The 25,718-nt window shown below is 38.7% G+C and overlaps 5 protein-coding genes across 17 annotated transcripts in view; 3 read left to right on the forward strand and 2 right to left on the reverse strand.

Annotated features, from left to right (window-relative positions):
* Window positions 1-3,383, forward strand: part of ptc (protein patched) — a 39,468-nt gene extending 36,085 nt beyond the window's left edge. The window contains exon 12 of the mRNA XM_012376076.2: window positions 143-3,383. Coding sequence (XP_012231499.1) covers window positions 143-279 — 137 coding nt within the window. The 3' untranslated portion in view covers window positions 280-3,383. The remainder of the gene's footprint in view (window positions 1-142) is intronic.
* A 395-nt stretch (window positions 3,384-3,778) lies between these two features.
* Window positions 3,779-5,165, forward strand: COX5A (Cytochrome c oxidase subunit 5A). Its single transcript, XM_012376099.2, has 2 exons — window positions 3,779-4,074; window positions 4,427-5,165. The coding sequence occupies exons 1-2, from the start codon at window positions 3,861-3,863 to the stop codon at window positions 4,675-4,677; spliced, it is 465 nt and encodes a 154-aa protein (XP_012231522.1). The 5' UTR covers window positions 3,779-3,860; the 3' UTR covers window positions 4,678-5,165.
* Window positions 5,166-5,199: 34 nt separating this feature from the next.
* Window positions 5,200-16,549, reverse strand: ewg (DNA-binding protein Ewg). 10 transcript variants are annotated; one of them, XM_067350708.1, is made up of 8 exons: window positions 16,396-16,549; window positions 14,573-14,845; window positions 13,035-13,198; window positions 12,456-12,881; window positions 11,779-12,108; window positions 11,011-11,151; window positions 10,528-10,675; window positions 5,200-7,750 (listed from the first exon to the last, which is right to left on the reverse strand). In XM_067350708.1, the coding sequence occupies exons 2-8, from the start codon at window positions 14,724-14,726 to the stop codon at window positions 7,425-7,427; spliced, it is 1,689 nt and encodes a 562-aa protein (XP_067206809.1). In that variant the 5' UTR covers window positions 14,727-14,845; window positions 16,396-16,549; the 3' UTR covers window positions 5,200-7,424. The 10 variants fall into 10 exon arrangements, with proteins under 10 accessions (XP_067206809.1, XP_012231512.1, XP_012231511.1 ...); XM_012376089.2 differs by lacking the exon at window positions 16,396-16,549 and adding an exon at window positions 15,938-16,079 and having other exon boundaries at window positions 11,908-12,108; window positions 13,074-13,198; XM_012376088.2 differs by lacking the exon at window positions 16,396-16,549 and adding an exon at window positions 15,938-16,079 and having other exon boundaries at window positions 11,806-12,108; window positions 13,074-13,198.
* On the forward strand, window positions 16,288-18,909 carry Coq7 (ubiquinone biosynthesis protein COQ7, mitochondrial). Of its 2 annotated transcripts, none has more exons than XM_067350722.1 (3): window positions 16,288-16,456; window positions 18,093-18,245; window positions 18,329-18,909. In XM_067350722.1, the coding sequence occupies exons 1-3, from the start codon at window positions 16,288-16,290 to the stop codon at window positions 18,757-18,759; spliced, it is 753 nt and encodes a 250-aa protein (XP_067206823.1). In that variant the 3' UTR covers window positions 18,760-18,909. The 2 variants fall into 2 exon arrangements, with proteins under 2 accessions (XP_067206823.1, XP_012231521.1); XM_012376098.2 differs by lacking the exon at window positions 16,288-16,456 and adding an exon at window positions 16,490-16,651 and having other exon boundaries at window positions 18,091-18,245.
* On the reverse strand, window positions 16,776-25,673 carry shf (shifted). Of its 3 annotated transcripts, XR_001101568.2 has the most exons (9): window positions 23,503-25,673; window positions 22,311-23,050; window positions 21,925-22,031; window positions 21,623-21,758; window positions 21,304-21,492; window positions 19,068-19,220; window positions 17,949-18,044; window positions 17,346-17,860; window positions 16,776-17,228 (listed from the first exon to the last, which is right to left on the reverse strand). XR_001101568.2 is itself a non-coding variant. In XM_012376097.2 (8 exons), the coding sequence occupies exons 2-8, from the start codon at window positions 22,471-22,473 to the stop codon at window positions 17,634-17,636; spliced, it is 1,023 nt and encodes a 340-aa protein (XP_012231520.1). In that variant the 5' UTR covers window positions 22,474-23,050; window positions 23,503-25,673; the 3' UTR covers window positions 16,776-17,633. The 3 variants fall into 3 exon arrangements, 2 of the variants coding, with proteins under 2 accessions (XP_012231520.1, XP_012231519.1); XM_012376097.2 differs by having other exon boundaries at window positions 16,776-17,860; window positions 21,352-21,492; XM_012376096.2 differs by having other exon boundaries at window positions 16,776-17,860.
* Between the last annotated feature and the right edge of the window lie 45 nt (window positions 25,674-25,718).

Consider the following 25,718-nt stretch of genomic DNA (forward strand, 5'->3'; position numbering starts at 1 on the left):
GATTTGTAACAACATATTATGTATATTTTTCTACTTCGCTATTTCTACAGTTTTTTTTTTTTTTTTATATTAGTTTTAAATTTCCGTGAGATAATCTTGTTTGTGGATGACAACATGCTCATTTCCATTCGAACTATTGTAGGTGGAGTGGATCGTAGTGAAAAATGCCGGCATACGGGCACCAGTCGAAGGAGCTCGCGCTGCAGTGCGAACGTTAATGCTGGGGAGTCTTCCGGCTCCAGTTCTGAGCCGGATACAGAATCTAACCCAAAGCACTAATAACAAGCACCAGGGGGACCGGCAGCTACTGCTCAAGTACCACGCAAAGCGGGAAAACACAGAAGGCTGATTAGGATATAGATTAATAGGTTCTCCACTCTCTCTCTCTCTCTCTCTCTCTCTCCCTATTTTCTTCTTTCTCCACCTGCCATCAATTATCTTTCACTTTTTTTCTTTCGCTCCTTCCTTCGAGTGAGGAATGTAACATGGTTGTCTCACTACGAATTTTAAAAATGAAAGTATTATAACGCATTTTTATAATATAGGTAAATATTTTTTCGGGAATGTTTTTATCACACGTTTAGATTTACGCTTTTTACAAGAGTAAATCAAAAAGTAAGGGGACATTTAAGGAATCAAACTCTTTAAAATGGCCCATTTACTTTTTCTCTTAGACACCAAAAATTTCTTAAAGTTTCAGGCAGACTATAAGAGTAAAAATTTGTATTCGAGCTTGTCGAATTATATTTATATGTTCTGCCTGTACTATCGCACGGTTCGCTATAATGATTTTATAAGCAAGGGATTTAAATTTTTAATCAAACTGCAATTTGAATTAAAAATTTTAGTTTTTTTATATTTTTAGTGGAATGATAATATCAACGGAATCGCGTGGTATATTATTCGAATAGTTGTACACAACACAAGCGAGGCGCAGTTCAAAAGTGACGTATTTCTACGTATTTATATTTTTTACCCGACAGTCGACACTATGGTTTGTGATTTCGGGCGGAGAAGGTGACCATACAATAAGAGATACACAATTGTCGTTGGTGCGAGCGTATAAGACGAAATAGAATTTTCTTCAAACGTGTCTTCAAAAGAATAATGGAAATCACGGACGAAGAACAGTTTGTGATCATCAAATATCTACATAGAATAGGAAAAGAGAGTGAAGATATTCAAAAGGAATTAAACTTGTATTTTGGAAAGAATGCATTGAACTACCATACTATATCTAAATTCATATTAAAGTTGAGATATAAGCCTGCCATTGCCGAAGTGGAGCACATATACAATACTGACGAAAGGTTGGTTAAAGCGGTGATTCGGAAGCACTGTCGAGCGAGTATAGAATTTATTTGTGCTCAAACGAACATATCCTACGAGAAGGTAGTGGAAATCATGGAACATCTTAAACTGACAAATGCATATACTCGCTGGATGCCGAAAACGTTTGAGATGGATTGTAAATTGTGGCGCGTGGAATACTGTGCAAACATGTTGATAAGATACCATACGGAACCAGATTTTTTGCAAAAGATGATCATCGTGCAAGAGATGTGGCTACCCATATTCAGCGTGAAAAAAAGGTCAATTGAATATTTAAGTTTGTCAGGAGAAAAAGAATCTCCACAAATTAAATATGACAACATTTTTCACCAAATAATTTTCTGGGACCAAGAGGGACTTATCTATCATCATTCTATTTCAAGGGAAAACATCATCTCTCGTGAATCTTATAAGAACATTATACAGGATCACTTGTTGCCTGTAATTGCAAAATTACGACCGAAATTGACGGACAAAATCATACTCCATCACGACAGTGTCACATTGAATCAAACTATCTACAACTCTACATTTCTGTACGACAAAATTGAGTCAGTAATAACCCCTCCCGAATCGCCCGATCTTTTTCCTGGTGATTTCTGGTTCATTAACCATGTGAAAAATGCATTCGAACGAAAAGAATTCCTATCAGTGACCCGTTTGGAATTTACAATCTGGAATTGGTTAAGAGAAATGCATTCGAAAAGGACATTTGAATACAATTACAAGGTGTTGATTCAGCACTGGAAACAGTGCTTACGTTCTCACGGAGAGTGTTTACTAAATACGCAGTGGTAAAATTCCTTTGTGAGCGAATAAACCTTTTCGAAAATTTTGACCGTTAATTTTTGAACTGCGTCTCGTGTGCCGGAGACAATAATGTGACAATTTTTACAAATCTATTCAATAAACTATTTTAGATAAACTAATTTAAATGGTAACTTGCGACAAAGGCGATCTGAGCGATATACTATTGATAAAAACACAGACATTGCGCGATTTATCGATAATATATCTAGCCGCCTATGCTTTTAATAAACAAAAATTCTACCTCTGTTTATTAAAAGAACGTACTAAGGTGTCTATATCGATGAAATGTTTAGAAAATGCTTATTTAACCAAAAAAGTAAGTAAGCATTTCCTTCACAAAGCTGTACACACTTGTTATGAATATTTAATTAGAAAATTAAAGGTTTCACTGCCACTAGGACGTGACGTTTTAGATGTAGCTGCGAAATTTTTGTTTACGAAGATGATGGCCTCATGCGAGAGAGCGAGAATATGACGGCGGAATTTTCTACAGATATTATACTATTTATTTTCTAAGCTAATAATATGCAATGAGCGGCGTGTATGTGACTACAAAGCGTTATACTGAACTCTGAGATATATTTATTATTTATTTTAATAATATTCCTCGACGGGGGTGTGCGTGTACGCGAAATGGCGCATATTTTGCTCGGTTTTGCGTACAACACGTTGATTTGTAAAAAATAATTATTTATATCGAGTTAAAGGATAGAGAGCTACGAGATATTTTCATTGCGTACGGCGACGAAGATGACGGTACTTAATTTAACAAAGTATCTATTCCTATCCTGATTCATACCTCTGTGTAAAAAGTTGTAATATACAGCGCCAAGTGACCAATAGTCACCGTGTCACACGCATTAACGTAAGGTATGACTCGTGAAGTATCATGTACAATATAAGAAAGATGTATTTCTTACGCCAAGTCAATTTTGTATACATACGCGAGATTCTAGATATTTTGTATTTAAAGCGGCGACGCGCACGTTTTGCGAAACGGTCTTTTACACTTTGTATAAAAGTACATTTCAATATAAGTTCGGAAGGGAAAAAAAGAGATAGTCAATATACCTCTAATATACGTATAAATGGCACACGATGACTTCGATTATGATTACTTCGAACATTTCATTGTAAGAATCTGATTTATTTCGATGTAACGAATGTAGAAGCGGCTACATGTACGATTTATAATCTCATTTTTGTAAATATAACATTGTAATAAAAACTATTACCTTTTATGTTATCACGATATTTCCAATTGTACATATTAATTCGTTACTTTGCACAATTGTCGTTGAAGACAATCTAACAATACTCGATCTGTGTTAAAATACAATGATTTTGTGTTTCGTGTAATACTAATCACATGTACGTCACAAATTTACTTTGAACAATGCTTCATAATTTCACTTTTTAATTAAAAAAAAAAATGATTTTGTCAGTACACGTAAATCGTATTCATGATAAATCTATATTTTCAAAACTAAATTTACATTTTTTATTCCATGAAACTCATTTTACAGAATTAAATTATAACCTCTTCGCGCCGATGAGCGCCGTGTAGCGGAAACTGTCGATTGCGCCATCTCGTCAAAGATACTGCAAACAATTCTGTTCTTCTCGGCTGACTTCCGCTGTAGCCGGTTTACGCAACAGACGAGGCCAGTCTGTTCACTGGGAAAAGCATTTGTAAGATAAAAGTCCTCAACGAAAAGATGTTGCGTGTTGTAGCGGGTCGCGTAGCTTCGGCGACGTGCAAGGCGTTATTGCCCCGAAACGCGGCTGTCGTCGTCGGGACACAGAGTGTCCGAGCTGCCCACGGCGGTCCCAAGGAAACCGATGCGGAATTTGACGAGCGATACACGAACTTCTTCAACCGCAAAGATATCGATCACTGGGAGATTCGAAAGGCCTTGAACGACTTGGCCGGTGAGTCTCAAGCTTTATTTATATTTAACGTTTATTTATCGTCAACGACGTTTGACATTCTTGATTAATGAACGCAATGACACTTCGACAGCAGATTTTACTTTACCTGAGATGAGAACACTAAAAGTGTGTGTTTGTAGCTGCGTTACATACACAAACTTGTGTATTAGAATAAAATATAGTAGAAACTTGCAATGGTAATACTTGTTAACTTATTTGCGAGAAAGGTTAACTTTACATTTTACACAATATGTTACAAATGTTCTCAATCCCTTTAAAAATGTGTTAATATAGCATGAGGTCAACAAGTGTAGAAATGAATTTGTTGTTGATAAAACTGTTGATGTTTTAGGTATGGATCTTGTGCCGGAACCAACGATTGTAATCGCAGCACTGGGAGCGTGCAGAAGGTTAAATGACTTTGCGCTTGCTGTAAGGTTGCTGGAGACCATAAAGGATAAAGCTGGACCAAATGCTGACAAGATTTATCCGTATATAATTCAAGAAATCAGACCTACTTTGAACGAGTTGGGCATCAGCACACCTGAAGAGCTGGGTTACGACAAGCCGGAATTAGCCTGCGAATCGGTTGATCATATGTAATTAACTAAATTAATACAAATTCTAGTATTTATATTCTTAGCTGCTGTCACAGATGCGCTCGATGAAAGAATAATTTGTCAGTGAAACTGAACTATACTTTCATGTACCTGCGTTATCAGCAGCGCGTTGTTGAATAAACAATTACAATTGTCATAATTACGTTTGTTGTTCGTGAGGAATCGAACGTAATTTATGATACTGCGTACTTTTAATTCTATTGAGTTTAACAGAGGCTTAGTTACAAAAATATATGATGCGGAAACTGAAAAATTGCAATAAATGATGTCGTGAAATAATCGTCCGATATTTTTGGCGGAGGAGAAAGTCCACTCTACTGAAAAAATTGTTCAAATTAAAATCACAAGTTGTGAGACACTCTACGTGTTCCCTAAAAATTGTCAAATTTGCCCGTTTCTTTAATGTAGTAGCAAACGATTGTTGAACAAATTAATTTGAATAAAATGAAAATAAAGTATAAAATAATGCAATGACTTGGAAATCAGAATATACACAGCAACGAAGTCATATACACATACGTCTATAATTATCTAAAGTCGTAATACATATTTTTTTGTTTTCTCGAATGACATTTAACTTAATTTATGCTCTGTGTGCTTTGTTAAAAACAACAGAGGGAAAATATACATGTTTATCTTACACGTGAGTACAGATATATTACATCATTAATGTAGTGGCCCTGATCATAAAAAAACAACGCAACAATTAATATCTAGTCATTATGATACGTTTTTAATCATATTTACTCCTAACTTTTAACTATTTTTTTTTTCCCCTATAATGTTATAAAAATCTCTTTGGTATTATTAAACATGGTGTTAAGGGCAGTTTGTCGTTTCAATGTTACGATCTTCGGAGACCAGAGTTAATCCAATTAACAATCACATAATGCTAAACAAAATTGAAGACCATCATTTTTATATAATCGTTCCACACACGATGCACACGTCGGTTATATACAAAGAAAAAGCTCAACGCAAATACAAAAAGTTATAACAAAATTGCTTCTAAGAAGATATGATTCCACCTTTCGGCACCGCAACATTGAAACAAGGTTGCACGCAAAAAATACGATTTTTCACTGCTTTTTAGATACATTATATAAAAATGGATTGATGATTTAAATACCATGACATAGTTCGACTACTTAATGTAAAATAGAATCGATTTTTTTTTTCTTTTTTTTTCTCTTTTTGATTACCTTCGAGTGAAGGACAGTGTATCCTGATTTCTCTACAATCGCATAACCCGCTCTTTAGAAAATTAATACGTACACATCTCGCCATGGTTACTCTTTCAAGAACGTCAAAGAATCTTTCATAGAAATATACTACCTTTTTCCGCGTCAATAAAAAAAAAAAAAATATTATGCTAATCGAAGCAAGTACGTAATAAATAGTGCAGTACGATTCTCATAAAATAAGACTGTGGACACACGCCTCGTTGGTGTGTTTTGAAATTTCAAATATCCACGTATCTTGTTTTATTGAAAAAAACATATATCTTATATCCTATTTGTACCCGTCAGAAATGCTTAATTCTTTTTTTTTTGTCATTATCTCTACTATGTCGATCCTTTATGTATATATTATATGCGTGCAGGCCATTTCACTTATTTCGAAACCTACACGTCACTTTTAACAATGCGAAAATTTATCCATACTGTTCAGAAACAAATGGAATGAATATATATTTCGAATATATATTCTAAGCGATCGATATAAGTAAAATGCCCCGTATATTGTTACATAACTCTGCGATAAGAAAGAAAATTGATAATTTTTTCACTAGCGCTCGGAGTTTCTCGATGGCCGAACAATTCTAACAGATCAAATTTCAAACGTATTCAAACGTTACGTTTCGGAATTGCATTGAACTGTTCGAACAGATCGACCATACAATTCGTCCTTAATGTTCGAGCTCTATATTTTTCTTATTCTTAAAAATAGGTTTTTTCAAAGAGATGATCAATTTGTTTGGAAATGGAGTCAAATTCTCTAAAAATTCTACATTCTTATTAAACTTCCGATTGAATTATCTATTAGAATCTAAGGAGAAGAGAGAGAGAGAGAGAGAGAGAGAGAGAGAGAGAGAGAGAGAGAGAGAGAAAGGGAGAGAACCGAAGAAGTTACTTTTTGCTGCTTATGGAAGCGATCGAGCTTTACGATAAATTAACAATCTTCATATGTATACACATTTGAATTATAATCAAAATCAAATGTCTTTGGTATGTCAACCTGGGCTCTGGACAGACTAGATAAAAAATATGTGTTCAGCCTGCCGCGAGAAAACTGCCGGAAAAAAAAGTACAATTGACTTTCCATTTTCCAATGCGGGATAGATCAGAAATTCGCAAACGATCTGCGCAAACAACGGACACACATCGTCGAGAAATTAACACACTACAGCCGAGAAATTGAATTGCGAGTGAGAATACTCTCAAGCGTACTATGATAAAATCTTGAGTACAAATATCTCTAAATTCTAAGTCACAAATCAATGATGCACTCTCATCCATTCCCACTTTCGGATACAACGTCATTGTTTGACGGCGCAGTCAGCAAGACACACTACATAGTACAGTGGCTCAAAGAGAAGAAAAAGGAAACACAACACCAATCGTTATTAAATTCTTCCACACTTCTTGTCCGTTCCGTCTTGTCGGTGCGCGCGGACGCGTGTGCAGGAGAGATTTTTTTCCGATTAACTAGATTACACTTAACGCATTTTTATTCTGGGCTAGATACAGTTTGTTGTTGTTGGCTGTCCTCGTCCTTGACCTCGGCCTGCATGGCCTTGGTCAGAACGTTGGCGTCCTTTAACGATATTACTTGAAGAACCTGGTGCTCCCCAGCGGCGTTTATCATAGTCATCGGGTGACCCTGTATAGTGACGGCCTCGATGGTGTCCCCATTTCCTGGTTCGACCTTGGGCACCTGCACCATCGGCGTCACCACCTGCATCGTACCGTCGCTCTGGATGTTAGCTACCATGGTCTGATACATGCTGGCGGACACCGGCACAGTGATCACACCCGAGACCGAGACTGGATATCCTGTAACATACGTAGAATAACCGCCTTGTGTTCTATCTGCCGATCAAGAGAGCGTTTTCGTTTTAATATCGCAAACTCGGCATATACAGAAAAGTGATAAACAAATATCTCAATTATACTCACAATGCGACAGTCAAGAAGCTGTTTTGCAAAGCGCTACAATTAATACGTTTGTGCACGATTAAAAATATTCTCGCGTCGTTCGCACCAATTTCCGATCGTTTCTAATGTAACGATTAAACTACGGGTTTCGTGATGCAACTTCTATCGAATTCTAAATCTTTAACCAATACGTCTTACTTTCTTTCTTCTCTTTTTACTATATATTGAATTTTCCGTCAAATGGATAACAATGAATTTAAAGTCTACACAGAAAGGGTGACACAGAGAAATGATACGGCAGATCATTGCGTATAAGTTAAGAGTTAAAATCTCGTAGAAGCGCGTTGCGTGACAATCGAACAACTTAAAAACGCAAAAATAATATTCAACAATATGAGGAAACACAAGATATACCCATTAATTTTTTTCTTTCTCTCTCTCTCTCTCTCTCTCTCTCTCTCTCTCTCTCTCTCTCGCACGCTTTTTTAATTTTCACAGAAACACAGTTCACCCCATAAAAAAAAAATAAAAAAAAAATAAAAAAAAATAAAAAATAAAAAAAAATAAAACATTTACGAGGGACAACGAGTGTTTAAGCTGTTTGCACAAACTTAAAATTTACGTGTGATTGAAGAGCCGCGCGTGCTGGTGCTAGCACCAACGCCTTACGCGCTTCAACTAGCTTAAACATACTGCTAAAACGTAATGTATGCAAAATAATGAAACATCAACAAAAAATACTCTATGTACAGCACGTTTATTTCTCTTCATTTAGTTAAATTTTCAATAAACCTATCATCGGTAATAATGATAAGTAACGATCGAAGAACAGTTTCTGCTGTTATCGTCACATCATTAGCGGTCGTCTATCACGTTGAAAATTTTAAGAATCCAATGGTATTTTTTTGAACTATCATGTACGACGCGTGTGCATTGCCGTATTTCATTTTCACTAGCACCTTTTTGCAAGCGAATACTCGTACTTTCATTTCAACTAATGATCGAGAGTGATCTGCTTTGTGTATAAATACAAGTCAGATGCATGTGGCAGTTTATGTCGGATCGTATCTACATATAACATATTACATATAAATAACATTTATTACGTGTATTAAATATAAATAAATGCTATCTCTTATCTTGAAACTGTCGAAAACATTTTGCTCGCTGAAGTGAAATATTATGTAGCCCATAAACAACAAACACGTTTGTATTTATACAGCAGAGCTGGAATTTAATTGCACTTTTCGACCGACTTTTTTAAGTAAACGCTCTCTACCTTCCCCTTGTCGTTGGCGTCTCAGCAACGAGGTCACCAGATACTCAACCAAGTCGTACGTTGCTTCAGAAATAGTCATAATTCAAATGATGCGCGGTCAAAGATGCAGAAAATCTTTTCAACAAAACATTATAGATATATTTAATGTAAAACATTATAATATATTATGTTTTACATTGGACTATTCAGAAAGCTGGCGATTTTCAATAAACACAAAATCACGCCAATGCACATTATAATTGATATAATAACATAAATATAATTATATACATATAAACAATAATATAATATATTATATTATTAAAATTTTAAAAATTGTCTATTTGGGCTTTTTTAATACACAAATTACCTATTAAAACAATATAGCTTTTTTAGCCCAGAACTGGGTGTTGATTGTTTAGTAAAGAAAAGTTAACAATTAGTTAATTCATTTGAATTCAAATGAATAAATATAAATGAACTTTTCTTTACTGAACAACCAACACCCAGTTCTGGGCTAAAAAAGCTATATTGTTTTAATATGTAATTTGTATATTTGTATATTATATTATATTATATTATCATTAAATGCGTTAAAATATTATAAATAATATATTTTATACATCTTATAATATATTCATGTAACTATATATATAAAAAGTAAAAAGAGAATCTGATTTAAATTATTACCAAGTAATTTAAATTAGTAACAAAGTAAAAATTATTTAAAAAAAAAAAGATACTTTTGTTACGTGCTCGTAACTCGCCACTAAGACCGCGCGAATGGCGGGGGGAAGGCAGTGAGCATCTAATTACGAAAATCGACTAAAAGCTGCAACTCTCAGCTTCGTTATAAAAAGTATGTCGAAGTGCAAATACATCTGAATTATTACAAGAGATTAATATACGATTATTATACTTTTAAATATCTCTTTGTCATGTGCGCGTAGGTCACATGTGAGTGAACCATGGATTCTTAAAGAACATTCTTTCAAATAAAGCTGTGCATAGCTCCATTTATATATAAAATGTTATATATATGTACAATACGAGGCAAATACGTAAACTAGTCCAGATCCTACTTTGTACAATACAAAGTAGCGTATAACATGTAGACATTATTTCCGATTGGAGCATAGCAAAATGGCATGCAAATCGAGGATTGAAATCGGTATAATTTCAGTAAGTTCATAACTTACGACACGCCGCGTTTACGTGTGAGAGGATAACCGCCGCGTTTTGCGAATAAGCATAGGGAATTATTAATCGCATGCAAGATTCAAACTTGACGAAATTATACCGGCATTCATCCTTGATGCAAATTAACCAAAAAAAGTCCTGGGCCAATCAAAACAAGTTCACTGCTCGAGTAGCTCCTGGCCGGCGACGGTGCAGAGCCTATAGAAAACTGTTTTACCGTGTCCGTCTTCTCCGGTAAGAATGATCTGGCCGTCTTGACCTAGCGTGGCTTCCGTAACGCTGTTCAGGTCAACAGCCACACTAGCACCATCCGTGCTACTGGCTACTTCCGCAAGTGCTTGCACTTCTCCTTGATTTGTGTGGATCTAAACGCAATCGCAAAAAGCATACAATCGTAGGTGGTTTTTGTACAAACAAGTACAATGAAGTAGAAAAAGATGCATTAAAATAGGAAAGCGAAACTGTGAAAAATATATTAGTTTCATCCATTTCATTGAATATTGATCTGTATTTTTTTTAATTGAAGATAAAATCAAGAAATTAAAATGTTGCGGTATTCGCATCTAAATTGTTGATGCGTGTTCGCCGAATACTCTTCCAACAGCGCACGATTAGTACATCTGTGCTGATTTATTGAATTTCCGAAACTTTTAAACAACTTTAAGATCTTAAGCTCTAAATATTTCTGCAGAAAACTTACAGTAGCGACTCCTTGTACTTGGGCTGTTGTGCCATCTGGTAACGTAATAATTGGAGTGTTGGGATCCACTTGTATGATAGAAACTGTACCGTCGGGATTGGTTATTGTCTGCAATACAGTCGTCGGGTACTGGGCTGTCATCTGCGAAAATTAAATTGTAAATTAGATAAAGAATTCAGCGTTACAGCTGTATTCCAAAACTCTTGTAAAGTGTCGACAGATTCGGGAAAAATAAGATTATAAAAGTTACATTCTAATCTACTCTGAGTAGCTTTGAGCAGTAACGCTATCTCGATTTTTAGAAATTTAGAATTTTGAAATAAACTCTGAATTAAAGAATGTTGCGAAATCCACCATACTATTAACACATACTATTAACACAATTCCAACAGTTTAATAAAATTGAAAATTGAAAATAAATCTCTCCTGATATTCCAAAATATGCTTTAACACATTTCAGCGACTTTTATTTAACCGTAAGATCTAACAAGTGTAATAACAGAGAAAGGAAAACCAACTCAAATAAGGGAAACCAAACATCAACAGAAACGCGACCCTTTTCATGCACGCTTCAGATTGTCCTGATCCATTCCGTATAGGAACAACGTAATAAAATCAGATTTCGGGAGATTTGAGATCCGTGACGAGAAGGAAGACGTAAACAAATTCTTTAGTATTCCAATAGTCTAAAATCAATCACAAAATGGACCCCCATGCAATCTTTCTCCACTCTTAAAAAAATATATATTTTGATTCGGATTTCACTACTTGATAATAGACTCTATCCACTCCCACCTGAGTGGCAGTGGCAAGAGCTGTGGGAGACGCGGCAATGATTTGTGCTGGCGAAGAGTTTCCCTTAGATGAATCCGTGCTGTTGAGGCGCACGACTCCCACCGTCTGTTGCTGTTGCGACTGCCCCCCGCTCTGCCCTTGACTCGACGAGTGCGACTGATGCGACGAGGAATGAGACGTCGATTGTTGTATCAGGACGTTAGATTTATCATCTTCTTCGCTAAACGCCGGCAGAAGATCTTCCCTTCCGTGGAATTTATAACAATTTATTACAATTTGCCGTAGCGCGTGAGTCCACGAGATCTGAAATTAATTGAAGCACGATGTTTTAGAATCGCCCAACTTCCATCGCAGAGTTCTTTGGTAGATTGTTCCATGGAGAAATCTATCTATATATGACGTAACAAGAAATATAACAAATTTACTTCTCAAAACAGATTTAAGGAACTTTAATTTTTTAAATTAGAGAATTCACTGAATCTTCTTTTGATGAAGGATGAAATATTCGATAAAAATAAAAGGCGGAAGAGAGAGAGAGAGAGAGAGAAACTTTTTGATCAACCCGACAAAATAAATTTAGTTAAAGGTACCTTAGCATCGAGTTAGAGCGACATGGTACGGCAAAGATTGGAATAATTTTTTTTACATACCTTCTGCTTTTCATCTTCGGACCGCGCGTCCATTCGAACGTTAGCCCAAGGCAATTCCTTGGGCCACCAAGGAGGTCGCGTGCTGTCTCTTCCCCAACCAGGTTTGCCCCGCCCAGTGGAGTACTTCAGCATGAGCGGAATAAACGCCCTGAGTTGTGCCTGCGTCATTTTCTCCACCGGCGTCGGTATACCGTCGATTATCAACGGCGGTAATTCGTATAACGATGGATCGTCCTGCACGGGCGGTGGCGCTTGTTGTGCAAGCGCACTCTCCAGCTCTTCCATGATGACGGATTTCAGATTTTTAACTACATCCTCCAGCGGCTTCGCGCCGAAGACTTTGTAACTGCTATTTGGTTTACCAGGTGTGGCAACTAATACGACTGCCTGCTGTCCAACCCGCGTCGCAAACTCGTCGATGGTTTGCTGCAAGTTCAATGTGTAACAATATTATTGTAAAGTTCCAGAACATTTATTATTATCGATATATTATAAGATTATATACGCATAAAATGCACCCAGTAATAAAAATAATAATAATAAAAAAAAAAAAAAAAAAAAAAAATGCATTCCACTTACTATAAAAGTTCTTACAAGCTTGTTGTGCATTTCACTTACTCTAAGTTTTCTTAAAAGTCTGTTTTGCTGTCTCTTTCTGATACTAGGATTCGTTTCAAAGCTGTGAGGTCGTTTGCGCTTTTTAGCTGAGACAATAGCAGCAGCCGCAGCAACGCCAACTGGACCTAAAAAATTTTTTAATATGAAAAAAATGTTTAACCGCAGCATCTATTCTCGATATGCCAATAAATCAAGGGCAAAAAGTTGAAAAGTATCTTCAACTTACCGGCTATGAGATATACGTTTTTTTTTTTTCAAACAAAAAAATTTAATTGGACGAATTACATCGGCATATCAAGAATGTAAATATACTTCTAACACATTCAAAGATGCATAAGCAGCGATGAAATAGAAACATGGTTGAAAACCAAAACCATACAAGAAATTTGCATTATAAATTATTAGACAATTAAATATTAATAATATGACTTTTTACTTATACTGAATTAACACGCAATTATAAAATGTGACACATATAAAAAAAGAGATAAAATATCAGAAAAATAGATCAAGTATTAGATTGCATGCATAGTTAAGATTTGAGATAAAAAAATAATTTACAATCGCCGCATTTCTCGATTGAGTTGAATTCAAATCATTTTTAATTTCATAATTCTATAATACAAATGTTTGTAAAAGATTTCGAGAAACAAATTCGCAATAGTCGTTTTTCAAAGGAAAAAAATCAGAAATCCTAATTTTTTCATTGTACAGTAAATAACTCTGTTTTATTTTAAGAATAATTTAAAGTCATAATTTTATTTTATGACTTGAAATTGCAATATATGTGACTGTAAGCTTGTCTCAACTGTTAGCTATGAACACAATCCAGCAATGATAACACAAAGCAAACAGAGATGCTATTATACAAAAAATACATACACCATTAATTAAAAAATAATCTTATACAACATAGGCTTATCCCATACAAATTGAAAATAAATATGAATAAAAAAAGCAAAATATAAAAAAATGGGAAGAAATATAAATGAATGAAAAGAGGAAAATATAAATGAATGGAAGGAAATACGAATTAATGAAAAATATAATGTTTGTACAAATTGCGTAAATTTTTTCTCGAAAAATATTAATTTTGGAATGTGCCAAATATACATATATATCTAGAATATTTCTGCATTAAATATATAGAAATGAATCCATAAGACTCTATTTTCAATCAAATAAATATACAAGTTTTGCAAACTATGAAATATGCTTTCATTAGAAAAGGAATAAGTTTTACTTGATACTTATGTAATACATATACAAAGGCATTCTTGGATAGATTACAGTTATTTGTAAGCAACAGAAGCATCAATTCTTTTTATGAAAATTCTTGTAAAAATTTATCCATGAGGCTAAACAAGACCTGGGGAGCAAGGATGCATCCTGCGCATTGCGTTTTTACATCGCAAAGAAAAAGATGATTAGGAATAGGATGGGGAGGGAAAGGGGGGAGCAAAAAATGGAAAATCACTGTGTTTGTGTTTTTTGCCCACCTGCAGCTGCAAGTTGAGCTGTTACATCATCATCCATAGCAGCCGAAAGGAGATCTCCTTCCTCGTAGGTCTCGGATCCGCTACTAGGTTCATCTTCGTCATCATCTGAGATTCTGTCCATTGTGCCAGACTCTGCGTTAGGCAGAGATACCATCTTCTTTATCTGGTCACCCGTCTTGATATCTTGTGTTGTATAGCAAAGCCTCGAACAATTATCCTTTAGAAAGTCGGATGTCGATTTTGCAGTTACAATTTCTTCTACATCACCTTAGCCTGATATAACAAAAAATATCATTTGTACAATAAAATATCAAGAAATATGTGAAAAAAAAAACAAGAAATTATTATCGCATGTAGATAACATGTATTTGTCATTTTTAATTATTCAAAAAAATTACAAGAAGCGATAAATGATTAGCTTTCACCTTTTTAAGACAACGCTTGCCAATTTACAGCCTTGTGAGAAGCACAAAATTAAATATACTTACATAGCATCGCAACAATTGTTACACTAATCATTATAGAAAAAATGAAGAAAAATGTAGAAGAGAAGATATTGGATCGATTGAAAAATCATATAAATATATTGTGCATGATGTTTACGGCTTGCGTTACGCGAAATCATTGCGTGTTTGCGCGGTCAGGGAGCAAAACAAAAGCACGTGTCTCGGCTGCGGAGAAGAACACGGGAGGCAAATCCAAGTATGTACATTTCGCATAACTGACGAGCGAACGGTGGCTTGTGCCTGCGGACGGCGGAGCGCCTTCCGCGCGGGAAACCTTCGCAGCGTACACGCGTCCTTCCGATGGTCGGGCTGGCGCGTGTATATCCGCGGACAGCCCACGCAGTTATCGGGCACGCGACCGAGAACACGATTCCAGCAGCACGACATATCATCGCAAACATAACTGATCACACAGCAACAATAATAGCGCGGCAACAATAATGATGACGACGACGACGACGACGACGACGACGACGGCGGTGGCGGCGACGGCGGCGACGACAGAGGCGTCGGCGATGATGATCACGTCTCGCGTCTCACGTTCTTTTTCGCAACATCTCGCACGCAAAGTTGACAAACTGATGGACAAGCGACAAGACAACGCGTGATAAAGAACGCGCGCGTAAGAGAAGCAAAGAGAGAGTGAGAAAGAGAACGAAAACGGAGCATCGAGTCAGAGAGGGAGACGGGGGATATGCGCGTTTATTCGGGCCGATACTTTGGGGGGGCAATGAAAATGCGCAGGGCACACGCAAAAGAGACACCACCTCCGGGTAGCCGCGGAGCTGCTCACGACGACTGCTCGGTAACGCGAAGCCGATGGAGCAGGCCCAGTGAAAATTGCGAGTTGCGTACGCACCTCAGCGTGTCCCGCGTAGTGGATCAGTGAGGGCTCAAGGGGCTCTTGGCGTCCCCGCGGGGAGGCAGCCGCCACGGCTACGCTCTCGCACCACGCCCCGCACTCGTGGTCGCGCTCGCGCTTATCATCACTGGGCGCCGGTCCAGCGGCGGCGTACGCGACACACTCGCACGACGCGTCTATCTCTAGGATGCGTGACGCGCCACAACGGTAGCCGCCATGGCCGGTGGTACGCGGCGGCGGGCGTATCGATCGGTACCGAGCAAGCCTCCATCACCACCACAACAAACGCGACCGCCGACCGGCCATCTTGAGTGAGCCTGCGCGATGCACGCCCGATCGAGCAGACGATGCGAAATTGCAAGGATTTCGCGGACGTGCTGGACGCCGCGCACGGTCGTCGCCGACCGGCGAACACTTATGCGCCAAGTTCGCGTATCTACCGCGCCAGCACTCACCGTTTTCCCGTAGAAATCCAAGAAATGAGAGCAGCGATGCGGGAGAACGCCAACGCCATATACATATATACAAGCCTGGAATAGCGCGATTGGCGGGAACCGCTGAGGAATATGGTCATGGCGGACGGCATACGGCGGCCGCCATTGGTCGCCGGGACACGTGACTGTCCGTTCGTGGCGCGACCGAACGTAAATGTCGGACGCATAACCTATTCGCCTGGGTGAAGCTGAGCGTTCGTCATTGTTTTGATGCTTGGTGAGTGTCCACGATGTCCAATTCATCATTCAATTATTTTCATTATTTTCCACTATATTTCATCCTACAATTCTGTCAATCTTGTGCTTATGCTTGTGCTTGAAAAATCGCTCGCATCTCACAGTGTCATGCCAGTTATCCTTTTATTACAATGTTATTACATTATTATTGTCGTGTATAACGTAACATAAAGTTCTCGGTTCGAAATTCTCACTCGGAATTTGTGTAAAAATTTGCTACATTGTTGTCGCTACATAATTCTCTAACACACAAGCGTGAAAAACATTTATATGTAATTTTATGTATGCTATTTTTTGAATTGTATCTTTGTCTATATAAGCAATACAAATTTAAAACAGTTTATAAGTACAAATTGTTCTAATAGTAATTCATATTTTTCATTTGTTGTAAAATCAGATTTATTCTCACCTATATTCTAAGATATACATAGAAAAAAATAGTGTAAGAGCAGAAAAGTCCATCACAGGTACATTACTATAATGCTGAATTATTTCGTAATCATGCTTTCTGTTAGAAAATACATTTTGTTCCTATCTGGTTTTTACAGTCGTTACATCTACAATACAAAAGTATTAATAACTAAATACAATAATGTTATTATAAAATGGCGTAAAGCAACTTTACATATCACATCTGGGGCGGATTGAATTAGAAACTATGAATTTTATATTACCTTGATTTGACCAATTGATATTTCTTGGGATACAAATTATATATGAATTTTTTTCCATGTTTGTCGCTTCATCGTTGTACTAAATCAAACGGAATTCTAAAAATCTTTTGGCATGGTGACTCTTTCTCTATTAGCGCATAGATCTTCATTTCTTCATACATTCCAAGATAGATACGTTATAATCATAGTGCGGTTTCTGCCTGACAATTTAGAATATCGTTTTAAGGAATTATTCGATGATTCAGTCAGTGCGTGAAAAACAACAGTGGAAGTATTCCATCGATCTCTTTAAGCCCAAGGCTTGTTTTTGTTACATAATTTTCCGAACCATCCGCGATTACAGATACACGTGTTGTCTGATTGACAGATTCCGTTCCTGCACCCTCTTGTGCACGTTGATCGATGCTGCGAACGTCTGCCAATCTCGCAATGGTTACCTTTAAATCCCACTGGACACTTGCAAATGTTGTTTCCTCTGCACTTGCCTCCGTTCAAACAAGGAATGACACATTTGGCTGAAAAATATGGCGGAAGCCTGGGTGTTTTCAACTGTTAAATCTTATATATGCGTTGCAGTGTATAAAACATATCGCTTGTACTCACAGAATTCGCAGTGAAAGCCGAAATAACCCTTTGGACACAGGCAGACGTCCTTCTGTATACATTTCCCACCGTTCATACATTTCTCCGCACAGATACCTGAAATTATTCGACTGCGTCTTATAACTTTTCTCAAATGTCGCAGAACAATGCTGCATATCAGAGAGCTGGGAGTGCGGCTAGCCAGCACGTCAGCGGCTACAAGTGCATCTAGGAAAGTACTGGATTCAGTGATAAGAGTCGACCATGCCGGCGAACTGGGGGCCGACAGAATATACGCCGGACAGATGGCTGTGCTAGGTATAGTCATACAAAATTGCGAGATTAACATCTTCGAAATCGTGAAATGCCGTTTAACGTGACGATTCTACGCGAATGCGCAGGCAACACGTCGGTCGGACCGACCATACAACACATGTGGGATCAGGAGAAGCGGCACCGCGCCAAATTCGAGGAGTTGATTCGCAAATACCGGGTCAGACCGACCGTTCTCACCCCTCTGTGGAACATGGCCGGTTTCGCCCTGGGCGCAGGCACTGCCCTCATGGGCGAGAAAGCGGCCATGGCGTGCACCGTGGCCGTGGAAACAGTGATCGTCGATCATTACAACGAACAGCTGCGCACATTGATGGAAAGCCAGGAGACCGTGAGTGAAGAGATACTCCAGACGATCAAGGAGTTCCGCGACGAGGAGCAGGAGCACCACGACACGGGCATAGATCACGGCGCCGAGCAAGCGCCGTTCTATCAAGCGCTAACGAACGTGATCAAATTCGGCTGTAAAACAGCTATAACTATCTCCAAGGTGATATAAATGCGAACATATGCGTTGTTATCTTCCGTTAAAAGGGAACGAGTAGTGTGTAAATATTGTAATTTATGTAATAAATTATTATCAGTTCTGTTTTTTACTTGCAGCTGTAGCTAATCAGAGTTTAATAATATATTTCAAGTTTATCACATATTTCTTGGTTATTTTTTTTTTTTACGAATGTGTGATTGATTTCTATACTTTTAAAGAATTTTTATTTTACGAATGTATTGAATATTGAAGAAATATTTTCGGCGTAATTTGTGGCTAAGCGGACAAAGCTGATGAAGAAATTTGGAAATTTGTTATACCTCCTTCGCAATAAGGTCCTTGATATCCTGGCGGGCACGAGCACACACCTGGCGCCGTGCAATTACCGTTGTTCATACAATTTGGATAGCATAGCGCTTTGTTGCATTCAGGTGGCCCTAGATAGCCATCTGGGCAAGAAACGGGATTAGGCTCTGTAAAAATAAAATCCAAGTTAAAAAACAAAGCAAAACCAAAAAAAAGATATATAGCCGCAACATTTAGCTAATACATACACACGCGTGATCAACAATTATCTTCATACACGATTAAAAACAAAGAATATTTCGATAACAGGCACGAAGCCGCGATCTCGTACTTAATCTGATAAGATAATATCGTTCTAATGCATGCACGCGCAATCTCATCATGTAGATTTCATCGAATTTCTCTCCGGAAACTAAAACGACAAAAGGCCACGGAATTGAGAGATCACACATATTTTTAAATATTCGAAAAATAAATTGCTACAATCAAATTCGATAAAAAATATATAACGAGCATTGATATTCTTCTAAAAAAAAACAATATACACAACTCTGATATAATACTTGTTCGATAATTGTTTATAACTTGCAAGATTAAAACAATTTGTACACACATGTACACTTTATCTCATTTCCGTGGCAATGTGCGACCTCTTAGACGAAATTCTTTTCAATTATGCTGAACGCGAAATATAATTATATCGCGTTTGCACATTCGATTCGCTGCGCTACGAATTATCGTGGTGCGTATTATCGCGAAAGCGATTACACGAAACGCTCGAGAGCGTCGTATTCCGCTACGCCCATCTGAACTCGAGTAGATCGAAACACCGAGCGTTACGTACGTGGATACGTTATTTTCGCCGGTCCTTTCTCGTTCTCGCGACATTCGCGCGGGTAGACTCAACCGATCGCTTTCGATCGCACACGCCGAGTTTAATTCGTTCAGTCTTTCAACATCGCGGGGTACTCAAGTAGCGAATAAACATATCCGATGATCGACAACTCGTAATGGACAGAAATTGAGAGCTGAGGGATAAAGTGCCGAATAGGCGGAGCAGACGCGTGCGTTCTTGCGCATTAAGTAGGCAATTAGGCACTTAATTCGTAATTCGTGAGCGAACAATGACTCGAGAGGAAGCGGGGAATCGACTAACGCTCAACAAAGTGAACCAGGCAGGACCACAGGAACAGATGCCAAATCCGAGAAAGATACAACAAGCGCATAAAACGAAAAATCGCCGAACCGACGTGACGTTTCAAAGTAAAAACAAACGCAAGCCAAAGCGAGATTTCTCCGAACGTTACGCACGACGGTTCGTTCTTTTCAAGCGCGCGATCCTGAGAGTAACAATCCCTTGCGACACTTGCACTATTCAAATACATTTTAATACTGCGATCAGCGTATCGATAAATCAATTGCGAGCGGACAGCTGTAATGTGTTCTAGGATAGCGTTAAAATAGAATCTAGTCTAAACGAGGCTGGCTCATGCCTTTTCGTTTCTACAAAAGGTAAGCTTCACAAAAGCGGTCCACGTCTCTATCTTCTGCGAGCGATGGATCCGTCGTGCCCGTCAATTTCAAGGGTACGAAATAGTTGTGAAAGGTTTTTTTTTTATATGCCATTCCCGTTTCTTCAAATAATTTGTTTAAGTTAAGAAGGACAGCGTGACATATCGACATATTTTGTCCTCGGGAGGACAATGCAAGGAAAATAACGCTCACGAAAGGCGTGAGAAAAAGAATGTGAAGTGTAAACACGATTTGCCTTGCTTTTCGACACGGTATTTATGTGGAAATAGGACTTTGTGAAAACGCTCGAGATTGAAAACAAGGCCTTCAGACGCACTGGTAAATCTCCGGACAAATGCGAAACAGAGAGACTCGACGTGCCCTTTTCGCGCGATAATGGGACCCATCGCTCCGGGCGCAGGTAGACAGGGCAGATATAGGGTGGTTAAAAGGTAGGGTAATCTTTTCTTACAAAGTATCGAAACGAGCGCTCACGGCGGGTGTACATGCCACGGCTGTCGATTAAATAAAAAAGAGGAGAGGCAGTCGAATGCGCGCGAGCGACACGGACGTGTGCGAACCGGATTTTGCGCGTCCCGAGACGCGCCGCGCGTCTTCTTCGTAGCGAAAGATCCTTCCCCCCCTCCCCCCACCCCCCACCGACTGCGTCTCCCCGCGTTTATCAAAAGCATGCAGCAAATTAGGCAATTAGCAAATGAATTACTGCTGATACAGAACTGTATGTGCGAGTGAAGAGGTGGTGATCGTGGGCTCTGACGAACTCACCGCGCACGGTGCATTCTTTTTTTAGACGCAAACGAAGGGGCGTCCCATTTAGTGGTTTTTTCTTACGCTTCTCGATTACTAGACCGATGCCGAATTGCGCGATTCCCGAATTGCCAGCGCACGGCAGCACAACGCTGAACTCTGAAAAGAAAAAAAGGTATATATTGCATTTCGCTCGCGCACGATCGTCGATCTTTCGCGCGCAGCACAAAATCCACGCGATTCAAATTCAAACAAATTATTTCATTCCGATGACACGTGAATATCTTACCTTCTGGTGTGTTGGGCACCCGTCCTTTTGTTTTTATCGAGATCCGCGGCGTCTCCAAAATAGACTCATCGAAGGAATGTAGTTCGAAAAAATGATAGTAATATCTTTTCGCCCCTGACTTCCATGTGAAATTCACCTGCAAGAAATTCCATGTTGAAATTTTTCGATTATCAATGAAGCTGTAAGTCTCATCGGTATCGGAGAACTTTCACTTAATCGTATGAATTTCTTACATGTGTGAAGCTACGAATAGAGCCTTGCGAATGATCAGTACGTGTTTTACATATTTACGTGAAATTCACCTGTGACACCTCACTCGGTATGATCGGCAATTTGCTTTCGAAATCACGCTCCAAAAGATAACTGAGCACTCTGCCTTCCGCAATCGCGTAGATTTCCATGGGGAATCCTGCGCATTCGTCATGGAAACAAAAAAGAGTTTTAATCCTAAATTTGCGCTCGCTAAATTGCATTATTGGTTGCATGCGGTGACTACGAATAATAATGGATCTCTCGACGGAGACGCGGTCGCGCAATCGCGACGGATTTACATGTTAAGGATGTCTCGGCATCGCGTTAGAAAGTAATAACATACGGGACGGGAGATCACGCTGGAAGGAGGGAGGCGGGAGGAAGGAGAAAGAAGAAGAGATTCGCAGGGAGATCACTCATCTCGGTGGGACTGTACCGCTTAACATCTTGATCTGCTGCTGGTCGATCCATAAGCTGATATCGCCGAATGGCTTTTCGTTTTGCTCGGGTTTCGCGCCGTGGCCGTGCTTCGTCACCTCCAGGAGCAGGAACAGGACCGCCGCTGTCACCGTGGTCACGGCGAACGCGGTCGAACGCATTGCGATCGCCGCGCGATGCGCCCGAAGCCCAATCGTCGCAGCTACTAGGACCGTCGGCTGCTACTTGGGCCAGGTGTTTTGCACAACAACACACGCCGGTGTCGCGCGCCGGTGCAACGCGTATGTATCGCTTCTCCTCGCTGCTCGATTACAGCCGGATTGACCGCGCGCGGATCAACCTTCCGCGCGATGTTATCGCTCGATTCGACGCCGTGCGATTCCGCGCGTGAAATCGAAGGGAGATTTGCACGATACACGGCTGCTGCGATTACACGCGTCTCCGCGAAGGTGATTTCAACGCGCGGTTGTCCACCCCGCTCGATCAGTAAAACAGAACGGAGAACACGCACGCACGCACGATACCTTCTTCTTTCGCTCGTGGATAGCAGCGATGCACGCGTAACGTATCGCTCCGGCGAACTGACTGACTGACTGACTCTTCAATGAGAAGGAGGTCCCTCGAGAGCTGAGAGGCGAGACCTCTCTGGCGGAGCGAGATAGAGATCTCGCAGACGGGCCTTTGGGGGCACGAAGCGAGCGAGCTCGACGCGTGGAATAAGGCTGCGTGCACAATGCGCTGAAAATATCAATTGACTTATCTATTAACAGATAACAAACTATTTCACACGATCACCGGACAATATCGTTCACGTTCTCCTTATTTTTCACTTTATTGTTTTGTAAACTGACTGAAAATCAACTTCTGATTTAGCTGAATTTGATTCATTAGTTTTATCTTTTTTATTAATTAAATAGAAGATTATTGAAGATTTGCGAATTTCTCATTTTTTAAATTCAAGGTTTACTTTGCAATTGCTGAATTACTTATTCTTTTTTTATGTATTCTATGAGCACTATCGTTTAAAAGTTTTAAGCATCTCACAGTTTTTAGATAAAACTAGATACAACTTTATTGAAAATATCGATATTTACTTTTAATCAACTTTTTATGAAATGTCAATTTAGAGTTCGAGAAAAGCATCTACAAAATCGAATGCAATCTAGCAAGAAAAAAATTTAATGTTTTACGTTTCTCGTGCAATCGTCAGTTCCTGTCACATCTCTTCACTTTTCTTCATTCTCATTCCTTTATTCTTCTCTTCCGTTTTTCGCACCTCGTCAACTGATTTACTTCCGTATATCTAAAATTCGTTACATCTCGCATCCGTATTATTATTCTCTTCAATTCGTTACAAACCGTCAAAGTTATATCGCAAACATTCATAATGAAATCCATTCAGATTTAAATACTCAATAATCAAAGAAACATTAGCGATAGTTGAAAATCGAATGTACAATAATTGAGAGTAGAGGCACTTCTTTGATGGAAGTATCAATCTTTCATATCAGACTTCGTTTTTATCTGCCGTTTACTTTTTATATATTTCTATTACGTTTCTCTCTACTATCACATCCAATATTTATCATGGACTCGCTGTTTGCAGAGTACTATTTACCCGTTTGCATACGTATCTGAGAAATGCGTACGACGAAGCGGAAGTTCCTCGACATTGACGATAAGGTTCGCATTCATCGATAATCGAAAATAACCGCATCAGATCTATTTTCAGCTGAATCGCTGGCTATAAGAAGTCTCAATAAATAATCGATAATAGTATCCGTTGTATTTTCAGTGTCGGGGGATGAGCTGTCTAACAAGTGGTCCATTGTTATCCTGCGCGACCGGGCTTTCATCTTTCTTTCGTCTTCTCTTCTTTGCTTTGTCTTTTTTTCTTCCAGCACGCGCAGTATAAGCGTGGATTTCCTGAAACCATCCAGAATCGTCGCGAGTTTTGCAATATCTAAAAGCGATATATTGATAGAACATTGTGAAACGCACACGTCAAGTTTTTATAAATTCTCTCTTACATTTCCACATTTTCTCTAAGAAACAAGTCGTTGTACTTCTAATAATTGCTTTTCTGAAAGTCTATTTTCTTCATGGAACTGCGTACTTTAATGAATTTAAAGAACCGTATTTTATATAATTCACGTTTAATTTTTGTTAGAAATATTTATAAAATACACATTTAATGTGGCTTTCGTTGCTTATTTAAAACAACCTGTAGCAAAAATTTAGATATGCTAATCATTTTTTATTACTTCCTAAATTGGGAGTCTTAAGTTAGATCGGAGGTCCATATATTTTTGTCATTTTTGTAAAATAAAAAAAAAAGAGTTTCGTCGAGTAATCTTGATATTCCTCGCCTATTTTTGTAGGACAATTATGAGAAATAAATTTGCACGCGATTCTACGCATCGTTCTCGATGCAACTCCGCCAGCGCAGCCGACAGCGAATTCAATTAGGATTGCGGCGGCCGTGCAAAAACATTCGATCGGGAATAAACCGGCGTTGCCTGCCTGCGAACGCTCTACAGCCCGTCGTTTTCCCGTTCGCACACCACATATATAACGCGCGTAGGTCGCGATCGATCGCGCTGGAGACCCTTCGCAGTGGATATTTCCGATTACGTGCAAAACTTTGATAGGTACGTCCTTCACTAAGCACACTCACAGCTGGATCCTTTGAACAATCTTTCAGCATCTTGCAATAAATCACTTCTAAATTTCAGACAAAATGTACTCTTACAATTTTTAACTTTAATATAATTATATCAAAATTAATAATTTCATAGAACTGAATTTTACTTTCCTAGATTGAAGCAACTTTCATGTAATTGAGTACAAGACCAAAAGATGAATTTCACATAAATTAACAGAATCACGAAATTTCCAGATGATAATTACAAATTCGCAATGTGAACAATTACAAAATATTTAATTACACACAATATAAATATTAAAATCCTGCGAATTTGTAGCTATTGTCTACAAATTTCATTTTTCTATTGATTTATGTGATTATGTTCTTTTGGTTATTGTGCTCACACAATTATGCGAAAATTGCTAAATATAAACAATTTAAAAATATTTTAAAATATAAACGCTACACGAATATATTTTAAAATATGGATTTTTGAGTGATTGAAGCGTTACCATTCAATGCATGCGCTCGCACATCGCAGTTATATTTCTGCAGACGGCCCCGATTACGCCTTTTCTCCTTCGATCCTTTATTCGTCTCTGTAGCACAAACCGCGGTGAGGGAGAGGAAGAAGGAACCCGGGAGTATCTCGCAGAAGATCGAGAGCACAGACAGCAAAAAAACCTGTCTGGCATAATCACATTATCGGACACATCCTGCTCTGACTTCTGTGTGCAGTTAGTGGATCTCGGCGAGCTT

This window comes from Linepithema humile, chromosome 2 (assembly GCF_040581485.1).
Source record: "Linepithema humile isolate Giens D197 chromosome 2, Lhum_UNIL_v1.0, whole genome shotgun sequence".
NCBI classification, from domain to species: domain Eukaryota; kingdom Metazoa; phylum Arthropoda; class Insecta; order Hymenoptera; family Formicidae; genus Linepithema; species Linepithema humile.